Source organism: Salvia splendens, chromosome 15 (assembly GCF_004379255.2).
Source record: "Salvia splendens isolate huo1 chromosome 15, SspV2, whole genome shotgun sequence".
Taxonomy (NCBI): Eukaryota; Viridiplantae; Streptophyta; class Magnoliopsida; order Lamiales; family Lamiaceae; genus Salvia; species Salvia splendens.
In genome coordinates this window covers 11764835-11781095 of record NC_056046.1, presented here as the reverse complement: position 1 = coordinate 11781095, position 16261 = coordinate 11764835, and the positions used below count along the sequence as shown (strand labels likewise).

The 16261-nt window shown below is 37.9% G+C and overlaps 2 protein-coding genes across 3 annotated transcripts; one reads left to right on the top strand and one right to left on the bottom strand.

Moving 5' to 3' along the window:
• The first annotated feature begins 314 nt into the window (after positions 1 to 314).
• Positions 315 to 12389, top strand: LOC121767650 (katanin p80 WD40 repeat-containing subunit B1 homolog KTN80.4-like). Of its 2 annotated transcripts, XM_042163978.1 has the most exons (18): positions 315 to 848; positions 1653 to 1783; positions 2111 to 2228; positions 2323 to 2549; positions 2872 to 2974; positions 5376 to 5446; positions 5586 to 5660; positions 5758 to 5901; positions 6003 to 6222; positions 6319 to 6828; positions 7460 to 7519; positions 7629 to 7726; positions 8313 to 8438; positions 10156 to 10230; positions 10337 to 10449; positions 11291 to 11407; positions 11540 to 11608; positions 11684 to 12389. In XM_042163978.1, the coding sequence occupies exons 1-18, from the start codon at positions 713 to 715 to the stop codon at positions 11742 to 11744; spliced, it is 2454 nt and encodes an 817-aa protein (XP_042019912.1). In that variant the 5' UTR covers positions 315 to 712; the 3' UTR covers positions 11745 to 12389. The 2 variants fall into 2 exon arrangements, with proteins under 2 accessions (XP_042019912.1, XP_042019911.1); XM_042163977.1 differs by having other exon boundaries at positions 11540 to 12389.
• Positions 12390 to 12643: 254 nt separating this feature from the next.
• LOC121767652 (alpha-galactosidase 1-like) lies at positions 12644 to 15469 on the bottom strand. Its single transcript, XM_042163979.1, has 14 exons — positions 15210 to 15469; positions 14910 to 14968; positions 14770 to 14826; positions 14674 to 14708; positions 14467 to 14570; positions 14309 to 14384; positions 14086 to 14144; positions 13937 to 14002; positions 13764 to 13847; positions 13614 to 13678; positions 13428 to 13510; positions 13254 to 13344; positions 13125 to 13174; positions 12644 to 13039 (listed from the first exon to the last, which is right to left on the bottom strand). Exons 1-14 carry the CDS (start codon positions 15335 to 15337, stop codon positions 12806 to 12808), a joined length of 1191 nt encoding a protein of 396 aa, XP_042019913.1. The 5' UTR covers positions 15338 to 15469; the 3' UTR covers positions 12644 to 12805.
• Positions 15470 to 16261: the final 792 nt, after the last annotated feature.

Below are 16261 nucleotides of genomic sequence, written 5' to 3'. Positions count from 1 at the left end.
GAGAGAAATTTTAAATAAAAAAAATGATTCGACTTAATTAAGTTATAAAAAAAGAGAAATATGATGCAACTTACTTTGATCATAAAAAATGCTTTTTATACATGATTAACTCCAATGTAACCTTTATTTTTTTAAATTCTAAAAAATAAAACGGCAGAGATTTTGGTGAATTTAATTTTCAACTTATCTATGATTATCTTTGAATAATTGGACACATCATAAATGATGGCACTTAATCATTGCGAATGTATTTTTAAATTTTCACGTTGGGCTTTGTGATTTAAAAATTTACCATCTTGGTTTTAATTCACCGTCCAAACCTCACAATCACATCCCCAAACAAAAAAAGTTCACCTCAGCACCGCATTTCAAATTCTTTCGACTGCAAATACCTTGAAAGCGATCTTCCATTTTTGAAGCTGCGAGGTTTCAATCCAGAGTAATTGCCAAGCTGGGATCTGGAAAACAACCCCCCTCTTTCCTTCTCTTTCACACACACACCTGCACACATAGTTCAATTGTTTTGGGAACTGGAGGTGCATTGTATCTCTGCCCCCTCAATTTGTTTGTTTTTCTACCCCGCTGCTCGAATCACCGCCCCCAGTTCAGATTTGTCGACCCCAGACTTGAGGAAGACGAATGGAATTGGAAACTGACTCGGTCATTTCGTTGAACACAACGTGAGCTATTGAATTTGCGCTGTATTGGATGGATGTGGAGGTGGGCTGGCGTTTATCTCCTGAGATCTGCCGCACTGTCTCCGAATTGTGCTAGGGTTTTTGCTCTTTTTGATTTCCACTTTTGGAGTTGGGAAATGACGACCACCACCAAACGAGCTTACAAGCTACGTATCCTTGTTGCCAAGTTTAAAAGTTCATTTCCTTCTTTTCTGTTTTTTTCATCCCGTGCATATGGAATTGAGTAATGCAGTGCTGTACAGTGTATTCTAATTGGATCTTTGGTGCTATTCGAAATTATTTCTTATTCTTTTGCTTTTCCATGTGTTGCTACATTCATTTGGTGAACATTTTTCTTGAGAATGATAACAGATCATATTCAAGATTCCTGCAAAATCAAAAATTGTTAACTCTCTTTGTAGCCAAAGATGGGTTTATGAAAGTAATGCTGCTGCTTCTTCACTGTGTTTCTATTTATCTTCCATCACATGTAAAGCTTTTATTTTCTGGGAGGGGGTAAGTTGCAACATACTGTATGAAATTAAATCATGCGATAGTCATGTGACTAGTGGAGTTTGAGTGGATCATATAAATTATACTGGCTGATATCAAGTTAACTGTGTTTATTGCTATGTTATATATGCATGTATACCTACAAATAATTTTTTAAAACTGAATTTAAACACGAACAGAGTTGAGCATTAATTTTGGAACTATTTCATCTTTCTTGCATTTATTAAAAATAAAGAAGCATTTGATGATGTATTTTATACTCCACAAGTTTAATGACACTTATAGTAATGGACTTTATCTTAACTTATGCTTCTTTCCTGAAAAAGCAGTATCATTTTCAAGGTATAATTATCACAAACCATATGACATTGTCATTTCTCTGGATACCTCATAGATCATTAAGAAGAAGTTAAAAAGTAAGGCAAATTTTGATTTGAATGCCTTAACAAAAACTTGTTGCAGAGGAATTTGTAGCTCATTCTTCAAGTGTGAACTGCCTAAAGATCGGGAGGAAATCATCAAGGGTTCTTGTGACTGGAGGAGAAGATCACAAGGTCAATCTCTGGGCTATTGGCAAGCCCAATGCCATACTGGTCAGTTCACTTCCATTTTTGCATTATTCGTTTCATCCATTTTTTTTCTTGCCTGTTTTAATGAGCTACACAAGATTGGTAATTCTCTTATGTCCCCCCAAGTGAGTCTTGTCAGAGTTGTAGCTATAATCCCTTGCAGGGCTTATGGGAATGGGCCTAGGGGCTATGGGTTGTATTTGTATGAGGAAGATACCCTTTTCAATTTAATTTTTTTGAAATTTAGCCAACATTATCTTGTAAGTAATGAGGTTTTTCCATTTTAGTTGCTGTTGTTGCTTATTCCCTATGTCTTTACGAGATAGCTTCTGAGAACTTCCAATCCTTTAGAGTTTGTCAGGCCATTCCAGTGGAATTGATTCAGTTAGCTTTGATTCATCGGAGATATTGGTTGCTGCTGGAGCAGCTAGTGGTACCATTAAGCTCTGGGATTTGGAGGAGGCTAAGAGTAAGCTTTCTACTATTCCATTTATCAATATAGTTTAACAACCAGGGGAAACCATTGACTTTCATTTGTTTAACCTTTTTCATATCTTTTACAGTCATACGTACCCTCACTGGTCACCGCTCCAATTGCATATCCTTGGACTTTCATCCTTTTGGGGAGTTCTTTGCATCTGGTTCCCTGGACACAAATCTCAAAATATGGGATATAAGAAGGAAGGGGTGTATACACACCTACAAGGGTCATACTCGAGGAGTTAACACAATCAGGTTTACTCCTGATGGGCGGTGGGTTGTTTCTGGTGGAGAGGACAACACTGTGAAGGTTTGAAACTTTCATTTCATATTTCTGCCCTCAGCACTTCCTCCTTTCTCTTTGTAGTTGATCTAGAATTGAACTCAGACATCTTGTTTCTTCTTTTATCATGTTATTATTTAAATAATCTTGACTTATCTATTCCTCTTGCTGTCTTGTTTTGCTTTCTGGTTTTGAAACGGAAATTACAACGTATGCATCAATTAAATACTAGTTTTTGCAAGTTTTCAAATGCCATACTAGTTTTTAAAGGTTTTGTGCTGCAATATACTGCGCTTCACAAAAAAAACAGCTCAATCTCTCTGATTGCTTTCTGGTCCTACAAATGCAGCTCTGGGATTTAACTGCTGGCAAGCTTTTGCATGATTTCAAATGCCATGAAGGCCAAGTTCAGTCCATCGATTTCCATCCACATGAGTTTTTGCTGGCAACAGGTATCTTTGCATTGCTACATTTGCTAAACTTATGAGGTCATAAGCTGTTTGCAATGTCTTGCTGTTGAAATATTCTCCAATAGATGAAACAAATGGAATGACTGCCCCTTTAAACACTCTAGAAAATGAAGAATCAGATTACTAAGAATGTAGCAATATTAATAAGCAACTGGTTCTATTAAGTCTATGGTACATTTTCTTATTTTTTGTTGGGAGGTGTGTGTGCAATGTTCCAGCCAAGTGAACAATCATTAGCATTTTTCTTAAGGATAATAAGAAAAGGTAGTCGAGCAAAAACTAAATTGTATCTAATAGAAAGTTACTTATTTTCTGGTCTTGTAATTATTTGATACTTATGTCTGCACATTTCTTCTTTCTATTATTGTTGAACATTGTATTTAAATAGCCATTGATTAACTCATCAATTGTTTTGCAAGTCATTGTGGTTTCATATTTTTTCTTGTTGTGGTTCTTCAGAATGTTATGGTATTTCAATTTAGTACAGTGTATCCGGACTGGTCAATATTTTCATCTAGCCCTAGTGTCCTAAGTGAGAATAATCATATTTAATTTAAGTTTATTGCCCGTTTCTATCTGAAAATGGAAATAAAGGATATAGAACTGAGGATCAAGAAATAATCGAGGAACATGTATTCAGAGTATATTAGGATAGTAGGATTTGCATAAATTATTTTATTTAAAATACATGATGCAGGGATAAGATCATAAGAATCATAAGATCATAAGTGCAATTGTTTTGTTAACTTATTAATGCATCATTTTTGTTTGGGATAAGATCATAAGAATCATAAAATTTTACTCCTCCGTCCCACTTTAGGAGTCCCAGTTGAGTTCGGCACGGGTTTTAAGAAATGTAAAGGAAAGTTGGTGAAAAAAGATAGTGGAATGTGGGTCCTACTTTTTTATACTCCCTCCGTCCCCGAATAAGAGTCGTTAATTTCTATTTTGGGCCGTCCCCCATTAAGAGTCACTCTTCATTTTTACCATAAATGGTAGTAGGCCCCACATTCCACCAACTCACTCCACTCACATTTTATTTTAAAACAAATATAAAAATGCGGGTCCCACATTCCACTAACTTTTTCAACCAACTTTTCTCTACATTTCTTAAAACTCGTGCCCGGTCAAAGAGCGACTCCTATTAGGGGACGGAGGGAGTATTAGTTTTATAATAGAATGTGAGTGGAAAAAGGTTAGTGGAATGTGGGGCCTAATACCATTTATGGAATATTCCAACCGGGACTCCTAAAGTGGGACACCCAAAAATGGTAAACCGAGACTCCTAAAGTGGGACGGAGGGAGTATTAGAATTAAAGTAAAAAGGATCATTGCAAACTCCCCATAATACTTAACTTTTTCCGCGATGAATCCTTCCACATTGTATGGAAGCATTTATTTATTTATTTCCACGATGAATCCTTCTACATTGTATGTATCGAGTCATTGTTAGTCTAATACCCTCAGGCTGGTTCCTGCTAGAATGCACCAACTTACTGAGAGAAGGAATTTTGAGTAACATCTGTGTAATACATACTGTCAAGCAACTTATCCAAGAAAACAACCACAAGAAGAGTTGGATATTCTAACTTCTAAGTACTGAAATGTTCCAAGTTCTAAGTGGATTTAAACAAAGGCAAATGAAGGGTAAGAATTTTCAAGAAAGAAAAATTTCTGGAAGAAATGATGAGCAAAGACACTAGATGAATTTCATACACACCTCGTGACATCCTCTGAAAAAGGTTAACTCCATCCAAAAATTGTCAAAAGTCAAAACATAACATTCACACTTAAAAAATTGTAAAGCAAATGGACATCCCAGGAATGGGTGGGATTGCAAGATAAATTAGTGTGTGTGTGGGGGGGGGGTGCTAAAGAGGCTACGAGTAACGATGTAATACAGACATCTTTCAGAAGACCACACTTTATTTCAACTTCTTGCTTTGACCATAATTATTTGATGGAATCTTGAATAAACTCTTGATACACATTTCCACAGGTTTCTTTAGGTGGTTCTGAAGCAAGATTAATGTCACACTTATTCTCCTAAAAGTCATATTTTGGAGCTTCTTAGAGACTTGATGAGTTTACGTTTCATAGCTAGTTCATGAAACTTCACAAGTATTTATAGTGGTTTGCATCAGGGTTCCCTTTATGGTTCCAAATTCCTAACCAGAATTTATTCTACTAATAGTTTAACAAAAAGAGAACAAGCTTTTCTTACTTTTGATCAACACCTGCATTTTCTTATTTATATTCACCGGGTGCTGTCATGAAATATGCTTTATTAAACTTTTACTTTGAGTTTTTCTACTGAGTATCTTTATATTGCTATACTTTCTGATATATTTTGTTTTTGCTTTATTTTTTAATTCTCTGACAGGCTCAGCGGACAGAACTGTAAAATTCTGGGATCTTGAAACATTTGAGCTAATTTGCTCGACTGCACCTGAGGTTTTTTAATTTAATCACTAATTCTGCTCTTTGCAGCTTCTCTACATATCTCTCCTATCTTTAACCCTGTAACTTAGACCAGCTATTAATATTCTTGACTGAGCTCTGAGTAATTATTGTTTAATTGTTCCAAATCCAGACCACCGGAGTACGCAGTATGATCTTCAATCCTGATGGGAAAACCCTGCTTTGTGGCTTGCATGAGAATTTGAAAGTATGCTCTTGATGTTTTAGTTATTTCCAAGGTATATATTAGGCTGTTATCTGGCCCATCTAATATTCTTTTTTTTTTCTTTATGCCTTGGTTGTAGGTTTTCTCATGGGAGCCAATCAGAAGTCATGATACTGTAGATGTGGGGTGGTCTAAACTATCAGATATGAATATCCATGAAGGAAAGCTTCTAGGATGTTCTTATAATCAGAGTTGTGTTGGAGTTTGGGTTGTAGACATTTCGGTATGATTAACAAAGTCATAGTTTCTACTATTCATAAAACCCTCATGTTGTTTGTGTCCATACTCTTGAGTGTTATTCATTCTCCCTTGTGATGATGCCAGCGGATTGAACCATATGCAATTGGAAAAACTGCTCGATTAACTGATGATAATGATGCCAAATCAAATTCTGGTGGTTCATCTGTAACCACAGAGGATAATGTGAAGGCCAATTTGGGCAGGCTTTCTATTTCAAATAATGCTGATGCGGTGAAGGAAACTAGATCTCTCACAAGGCTCTCTGTCCCCCAAAATTCAGATAAGGATTCTAAATCAAGTGCATGTAAGCCTCATTTTTGTGTTCTGTACAGTCCCCCCTCCCCCCAACTGTATTTGATTTTTCAGTTAAACTAAATGTTCTTTTACCTGCTCACTGTAGCTACTCCGAGCACTCCTCAAAAGTCAAATATCAGTGTTGTTTCAAAGACAATGCAGGCCAGTGCACCATCAATTTCCTGTTCAATAAACCCAAAGCGGCAAGCGCCAAAGGCCCAATCAGTAGCAAATGTTTTGTTCAACAGATCTGATGTAATACCTGTGATCGTGCCACGAAATAATCCTAGAGCTGAGCAAGTTACTGAATTTAGAAAGGAAGATGCTCCAGTTAAAGCTGTACCTTTGCATTTACAGCCCAAAACTTCTGATGTTAGTAAAAGTATTAACACCAGAGATGTTTTGGAGAGGACTAATATTCCTACTCAGCCCGATAATGAGCCCCCAAAGTCCATGGATTCGAATGTCCCAGATAGAATTTTCAGTGCACCAGTTAAGAACTCAATGAGTGGACTTGCTGCAGACAGAAAAGCCAGAGATGATAAACATATGAGTTCAAGAAGAGTCGATACAAATGCTGCTATTGATACCCTTGCTAGATATCAGCATGAAAGTTGTATGTGTCCCTTTTTCTTTTTGTTTCTTATCATTTTTGAGTATTTGCTACGTTCTTTTCTTATTGCAAACCTGTTCTGGAGTAGCATTTTCTCTTGTAGCTTGGATTTTAGTGGACTAGTTGGTGATAGGAGAATAAGTTCTTAGGAGTAGATTTTAAAAGAAGAAACCCTGGCTGAGTGTTTCACATACTATTGGAATGATATTGATTCCTTAGAGTATAAAAATGAGGTATGGTGTGGGAAGCCCCATTTTGGTGAGCTTGTAGAGTGTTCCACATGCAGTAGCTAAATTTTGTATTTCTGAATCTGTTGGATAAAATCTAAAAGCTCTCAAGTATTTTACGCAGTCTGAGACGCAGCTCTAATTGGAGAGGTTGTGTGCTTGTAGCTGCAGTACTGTCTCAGACCGAAGTTGATCCATAATTGTAGGATGAGGAAAACAAGTTTAATGATAATGAGTCCAGTGTTTTTATGTCACATTTGAGTGCAGTAATTATGATTCAGTGGTCGAAAATAAGACACGAATCTGGTTTTACTTTATTGTAAAAGTTGCAGAACCTTCTTTATTCTATACCATCCTAATGTTCTAGGTTACATATGATTGAAAATGATAGCGTTTTTATATCACAGATGAATTTCGAGGAAATAGTATGAATGTGGAGGCATCTCATGTAGAAGGTCAAAGAGGAGGTATAACTACAGAATGTAGTGTGCTACTGTGCTTTACTACTTGAAACTACTTGTATATTAGGGTTCTGCAGCGTTATGAACACTTCCTCATTACTCTTAATAACACTAGGTAGAACACAGCTGATTCTCCCTAACTGGGAACAGAAAGGAAGAAGTTCTTACCGTCCAGGTCTTGCTTCAAGCAATATCTCTGGGAGATTAAATGCTGTAAGTACACTCAATTTTATCTTGGGCACTTATATCTTGATTTCCAACCACTGTTTGGCCCCAAACACACTTATTCTCTTTATATGACCCTGATCTTGATAGGAGGTGTATTTTGCTTTGTTGTTTATAAGGAATTGGCCATTGGGAGCTAATTGACTTTCACACTTTTTTGTTGCTTAGGTTTCCAATTACTGAAATACATAGATATTCTGCTAATTTAAACTAGTTTTGTTCCCACAAATGCTAATGTTACCATGTTGTTGTCATTATCTAATTTTTTAGCTGGTAATCCTCCTGAAATTTTGATCACCATCTATTTTATTATACTTAGCTTTTGCAGAGGCAATGATCTTAAGGCTCAATTTTTATGCTTGACATGTGCAGTCTATGGCTATGCGAAACATTTTCAATCCATAATAACTTTTGAAAGAACTTCCCTAGTCTATCTATATGCTCAGCTCTTGAGGGTTCTGTTACCTGTTCTGACTTTCTAACTAGCTGGTATATTCTATAAGCAGCTTGAAATGCTTACTGATCAAAATTTTGTATGATTGACTGTGATGTTCATTCACATCTTCCATGACAGAGAAGTTATCCTTCAACTGATGAAAACGAGTCAGTCTCTGCTAGTGATGAAGATACTATTACTGATTTGGTACAGCAACATGATCAATTTGTTGGCTCAATGATGTCTCGATTAGGCAAACTGCAGGTATTTTGTTGTTGTATTATCTTAATATCGATTTTATTCCTTATAATGGCGCTGCATTTCTCAATAGATTCAAATAGAGAGGTGCCATTTTTTGCTATTAGACAGTGTTATTAATAGCGTATGGCGGCTTATGGCGGTCGGCATGGCGGTATTATGGCGTAAATGGCGGTCGATAAATTAACAAATAAATAAAATATAATACATAACATAAGATGCAAAAAAATTAGAATAGTTATAGGAAAATTAGAAAATTAAATGGTGGAAGACAATAATTATGGAGACGCTTTCATCGAGTAGAATAGTTATAGGAAAAGAGAGAGAATTATACAGTGGAATTAATCCATGCATCGAGTAGAACAGTTACAAGAAAAGAGAGAGAATTAAATAGTGGAATTAATACAAACTGAGCATCCACAATAGTGGATTAGTGCCCGCCTTAGCCACAGGCTAGCGGCTAGGGCGAGCGTCTAGTCCACTATTGCAATCGGCTAACGGTAAGGACGAGCGCGGAGCGGACGAGAGGTTAGGCATGGACTAACCGGCTAGCCGATCGCTGGCCGCCTATTTTGCGGCGAGCAATAGGCTACCCGATTTATTTATTTATTTTTATTTTTTTATTTATACTCTATATTTACAACTCATTCCACTTCATTTTTTTAATATTTGATAAACACCAATAATTAAAATGAATTAAATCGTATTTGTCAATTTATTTGTTGGGCTAGGGCATTGGCTAGGCTTTTGTTAGCCTATTGCTAGGCTGTTACTTGGCTAGGACAGTGGCTAGGCTGTATGAAGGGCATGATGATGTGGCAGGAAGAGTTTTTTGCTAGACTATGCTAGTCTGATGCTATTGTGGATGGTCCAAGTAGTAGTACATAAAAATTTTCAGTTATCTTAATCGTGAATGAAAATCTAGAATCTGGAGCCTTGTGCGTGTGGAGACTGGAGAGACGATAACTTGGATTGACAGCAGCGGTTATGGTTTTGAAGCCATAAACTCCCATAAACCCTATAAATAGACTGTTTATAATGGCCAATGGGCTAGGTTACATGTCACGTGGGCAGGGTAGTGGGGTAAGTGGGGTCGTTTTACAAGGAAAAAAGGCATCTCGACCGCCATGAAAGCCATATCCTGCCACGGCGCTTCGCGAATGGCGGCCGCCATTCAAAAAAGGGAGTAAACTGCCATATCACATGGTGGCGGTGGCGTTGAGCCTAGAAACTGCCACCGTCATCCGCCACGGCGCCGCCATCTCCGCTTTTTAATAACACTGCTATTAGAGTTATCATACCATGGAATAGAATTGCCTGTTCATAATATTTGATTAGAAGCATTCTGTGGGGATGTTAAGTTCTCACATCACATTATATTAAACCTCATAGAACCATAGATAGACCAATGGTAGTTTCAGTTCTTTAGAAGTGCTAGTGATATCTCAGTGCTTTACTGCTAACTGGATTTAGCACATGCTGCACATCATGATTACTTCCTTATTTTCCTGCCAAACACTGCCTTTCATGGCTTGAAGCAACTTAGGTCACTCATTATGCACTAATTCAGTTCAAGGTTTCTACCTTTTAGAATTATATGCTTGAGATATCCTCCGATAGATTCTGGATAGTAATGCTTATCTATTTTCTTTGAGATTGTTGTAGGTTAGATTGACTAAATTCTATACAATTGTTGATTGGGCTTGGTTTTCTTCGTGGCCAGATAGTCCTTAACTACTGGCAGAGGCATGATATAAGAGGGGCTCTTAGTGCAATCAGCAAAATGGGTGACCAAAGTGTGAGTATTATACTGATATATATCTATGATTAATGGATGAATAATGAGAACTGTTGCAACTAGCAGATTACTCATTCTTCTCTTTCTAATCCTCCTCGTGTTGCAGGTGCTTGCTGATGTAATGAGCCTATTGGCAGAAAAAACTGATGTTGTCACATTAGATATTTGTTCATGTCTTTTGCCACTCCTGACGGGACTTGTGGAAAGTAATATGGACAGGTGAGCAGGCCCATATTAATTTTTTACCTTTTTAGCAATCTGAGTCATCTGACACCGTCTTAGTCGTGTGCTTCTGTAATGTTGTGACATGTAGGTAATATACCCCAAAGAAGAGTAAGCTTCTTAGCAACCAAGTGCTGTTGTTTGTTGAAATGGCTGAAAATAATTAAATAATGGAATATATTTTACCCTAACATTATTGACCAATTAACCTCTTCGTTTCATTGGATCTGTTTACTAGTTGGAATGTGTCAGCAGATTGTAGTTTCTGCAAGACCCAAGCAAACCTATTCTAAGTTTCTTACCATTTGAAGGATAGAAAAACATGGTATTAGTGTGATGAATGCTGATGATAGAGTAGGTACTAAGCAAGAATAAGCCAAGTACAATTTCGCTAGTTTCCTTGGTGTTGTCAACCTTCTAATTATCTCTAGCTTATATTGTTGCACGCTGGATCCAGCAGAGCCTTTGTTCTCATTATTATATAAATAAAGCACAAAACCTTGCCACTGTATTTTTTCTAGATATTGCATCATGACTTTGTTTTAGGGTTATATCGTTAAATCTCAAGATTAATTAGTTGTCCTTTCATTTATAATGCTAGCAGAAAGAATGTGCATTCAGCGTGTAACAATGCTATTTATTTGATAAAAGAATAAAACATAAGTATCTAATATCTAATAAGATATAAGTTTCAACGGCTTTTCACTCTTGTGCCTACAAGGTTATGGTGATGTTTCTTGAAAACTTTATCTTCTTGCAGTAGGTCTCGTGTCTTGTGAATAAGAGCACGGACAGCTTCCGGTGGTCTTTTTAAAACTGACAACTTGTAATCCTGTAGGCATCAAGATATTGCATTGGATATGCTCATAAAATTGGTGAGAGTATTTGGCTCTGTGATTTACTCTTCACTGTCAGTGCCTGCATCTGTTGGTGTAGACATAGAGGCAGAGCAAAGGTCTGGCTGGTTCTTCACAACTCTCTTTAGCTTATTCTTGCAAATTGCTGTTACATTGCTACTATTATTTGCATAATTTAATGTATGATTGTCATCTTAAAACTATCTTACCATTGCTTTCTTTGGCTCAAGGCTGGAGCGTTGCAATCTCTGCTATGTGGAACTTGAGAAATTGAAATGCTCCCTTCCAGCTCTTTCAAGGTATGTTTTTCTCATGAAATTACTGCTTCAGGTTGATGCAAAATCCCAACTTCTGTCTGCTGTTTTGTTTTGCAGAAGAGGTGGTAATATCGCCAAATCAGCACTGGAACTGAATCTGGCACTTCAGGAAGTTTGAGTGTCTAATGTTCACACTATATCAGCACTATACAGACGGGGCAGACGGAATTGCTTCCAGGGGACTGCAGATTCTGATTCTGCGGAAATGCCCTAATTTGTTATACTTGAAAGATGATAGTGCTTGTAAATTTGTGCTCAGAGGGATTATTGACCTGATTCTTTATCTTAACTTAAAGTTAGGTGATGGATGACCTGGTGGCTGCCGCTCAAAACTGCTAGTGGCTGAAGCTTCATCAGTGGACGCAGATCCATTCTTACTGTTTTGTTGTCTTAACCCTAACGTCAACTTGGTATTCTCGAGTGAAGATGAATTGGTTGTAGTTTAGAGAGATTTGTGCAGACACGGGTGCTATCTAAGGTAGTATAGCTCTTCGTACTGAATGAGCTGCGCTCCAGTTGAAGGGAATAGAGCAAGTTTGCTTTGTATGATGTAAGAGTGTTTTGATATGCCAGTGTTTTTGACTAAGAAAGATATGCTGTATCCTCGAGCAATAACCTTACCAATCTCCTAAATATATATATAGTGCTTTATTGGCCTATATTTTGTTTTGTTTTGTTTTGTTTTGCCTCATTATCTTAGGTGTGTAACATTGCCTTGTAACATGGATATATTTTGTGAAATTCATGTGGTTTTTTTTCCTTACTTTTGTCCAATCAATGTGACCTTGGCATATATTTGAATGTAGTTTGAAATTTCGTACAAATTGTTTCTTCTTTGCTTGATTGGTGTTATTGATATTTATTGTGTGAGACCCCTTTTTTATTTGCATTCCTGCACCAATTTTTTTTAAAAAATAAAGGAAAATGTACCATAAATTCAGTTCAAATAACTTTGCAGCATAAAGTGGATACAATAATCCCATTTATAGTTTTGTAGAAATCATAATTAACTTGTGGTTATTTGGAATGTTCTTGGCATCCATTTAAGCAATGATAGTGATCCCTCAATCCCAACAACACGCGAAATTAATTAGCAATAATTTGTTCCATACAAATGTTTGTGGGAAGCCCTTATTCAAAGCAGCTCACACCCAAATGGCATATTGTTCAAGATATCCCTCAAAATATAGGCTTGAGTATGTACATCTTGCATGAATGAGAATCCACTGTTGCCGTCAACATATCCACAAATCTTTGCTTCAATGTCTTGTGCTGCCACAGGTCTCTTGCCACCACAGTGCTACTCAGAGGGATGCCGATATTGTCCCAACGAGCAGTCATCACCGTACGCCATGCCCCCCGGTTGAGCAACACCACTGCTACTCTGTACCCAGAAAGAGGCCCTGCCCACACCTATGGAACAAACCCAACAACAATTTACTATGTTTTACAAGTTTCCAAACACGTCGCTCGTCACTCTATGTAAGCAAGAATTTACCTCGAGATCTCCCTCCATTCGGACCTTCTTCGCTTGAACACCTAGCTTATCTGCAAATAATGGCACCACAAACTCTAAGCGAACTAGGCCAACTGAGGGTTGTGAATTATGTTGGTGGTTTTTGGTTACCTTGGTTAACGTCGATCACCTCCTTATTTGCTATGATTTCCATTGTTTCTTTAGTCACATTTCTCACATCACAACCAATAAGAAGTGGAGCCTGCGAATGAAGGATCAAGCGTGGTACATCGGTATGAATATGGCCACGGAGAAAAAAACTTGTCTTTGGTAGAGTAAAAATACCTTGGAAATCGCCCATAAACTGAAATGGACTATGTACTCATCTTTGGTCATTCCTCCATTGCCAACCTCAAGCATATCAGGGTCTGTAGACAACAAATCCATTTTCAAGCAGACATCATTTTTCTTGATTGTCACAAATTAGGTCATCTATCTCTAGTTTATATAGGCCGTGAATAGTGTACATACCGTTCCAGCCACCTGGTCTGGCATATTCTGCATAGACCTCGTTCTGGTCTGCTCGAGAAACCATGCTGTAGGAGAATCAGAACATGTAAAGAACAATCTTGAAAGTGCAAAGCATTCAAGTCTCAAACAACATAAAAGAGACAATTATACCTATCCCAATTATCAGAAATGTCGTTTGTGGTTCTCCAACTGTTTCCTACGTTTGCACCCCACAAGGCTGGGAGCATATCTCCCCTATTCAGTGATAGGAGAATCATAAGCTTTAAGGAAACAGAAGTGATATGGGAGGCATTGAAAAGGTAGAAGAGATACAAGAAAGATACCATTCACACAGCGAAAAGAAGATAGGGAGGCCAGCGTTCATGAGAGCTCTTGTCATGACTGGATATCTAAACAAGGAGAATCACATTCAGCAAGGAAGTAAAATAACTCTGACAATGAGAATCAGCTATGTATGCAGTGCTTTTGTTACCTGACTATTGGCTTTGATCCGTCGTTGTTACAGTTATCGTACTTCAGATAGTCTATGCCCTGCAGGAATTAGGAAATTTACTTACATTTCTGTCTTGGGCAAGAAACTGAAAGAACTAAACGTTCCACTAGTCCAGTAATTTTTAGGCTAATTATACGAGAACACTAGTGAAATGAGACATAGAAATTGCAATGACACAACAATCAAAAATCGTATTGTTTACCCATGAAGCAAAGGTGTTTGCATCCTGCTCCTCGTGTCCGAGTGAACCAGGCATTTTGTTGCTACAAGTGAAATAGCTGCAGGGAATGTTATGCATTTGCATCAGTTGCACTCATATATTCACACATACACACACATCAATTGAAGAATCAAAATTACCCAGCATCAGAGTATATTCCCAACTTAAGTCCCTTGCTATGGACGTAGTCGGCCAAAGCCTTAATACCAGAAGGAAATGTGGAATTCTTAGGCACTAGTCTGCCCTGAACACACAATTCCCATTTAGTAAACCAAGAAGCCACAGACAGCCATTATCATAAATATTAGTAGCTCAAATCAGTAGAAAACACTGCAGAAGTTGTGAACCTTTTCGTCTCGGGAGATTTCAGCCCAGCAGTCATCTGCAGAAAGTTTCAGAATCAGATGATTGAGAAGTATAGAACTCTAAACTTTAACACCTACCGATGTTAACAAATTTATATCCAAGATCCGCAAGGCCAGTTGAGACAAGAGCATCAGCTAATAAACACAGAAATCTCACTCAATTAGTAGGAAAGATGAGAACAGATACATTACATTAGTGTTAGAGAACAGTTGCATACCAGTTTGTCTAATCATTTTCTCATCAATAAAACAGTTGAAATGGTTCCAACTATTCCACCTGGAAAAGATTAATCAATTAAAAATTGCATTATAGATAAAAGATCCAAACAGTATAAGATAAGGTTGACCAAACAAATCCACAAAGAGGAGCAAAATAAATGAAGAATAGTGATCGAAAAAGAGAGGGCAGATACCGAATTGTGATAGATCGACATAGAAAAAAATAAAGAGCTAGAGCAATAACAAGAAGAGTATGTATATTTATACTGTATTTGATAGAGAGGGAGAGGTTAGGTTACCCCATAGGGGGAGTAGCGGCGAGGCCATTAGCGAGCAGAGAGCGTCTATCAGCATTAACGGCAAGACTTATGGTTAGCAGCAGCAAGCTTATCGACCATGCCCGAGCCTCACCTGATCCCTCCTCCATACCTCAATCCTCACTGGCACTACTACCATTGACTATATAACCTCTGCGGAATGCCCTGAAATACTGCCATATGACTTGACAATTCCCACATAATCAAATTCCATTTTCAAAACAAACAATAACTTCATCTCTCCTTTTGCTGACCTGCCTGTGGATTTTGAGAAATTTCGGAATATGGGTTTAAATTCGCTGACCTTTCGAGATAAGGGATTCAATTAGCTTATTTTTTGAAATATGGGTCCGAGACATGCGAATTTTTCGGAATAAGGGTTTTACACCTTTTTATATTCATTCTCTTCATTTTTCTTATTATTTCCCTTCCAATAATTATAGATTTACTAAACTATCCTTTAACTCATCTCTCAAAAATTTCATTTTACCTCTCTCCAAACGATTTGCGCACTCAGCCTCTGCCTCCACCTCCACCTCCACCCTCCACTTCGCCGCCACCTCCACACCTTAGGGAGCTTGGCACGATCCGGAATGTGCCTAGCTCCCTAAGCACTGTTCCCCACAATATACTAGCGTCTTGTCCAATTCAGAGTGAATTTTCATTAAACATTGTGGTTGAAGTTTCAACATCTTACTAGCGTCGTGTCCAATTTCAGAGTGAATTTATTGCTGAGTGTTATACAAGGAGTGTTGGGTTACAAACCCGTCCCACATCAGATGAGTGAGGGAAGTTGGAAGGTGTATATAATTCCTGTCCAACCCCAATTAGTTTGAGGCCTTTTGGGAGAGACCCAAAAACAAATCCGTGCGGGCTTGACCCAAAGCGGACAATATCAAACTAATGTTGCAGTCGACGATCCTAACAAGTGGTATCAGAGCCCAGGTAGCTATGGGTTGTGCCTAGATGAGCCCCGGTTAGGGTCGGGCCCTGAAGGACTCGGGTTAGAGTCGGGCCCAGGATGACCCAGGGGC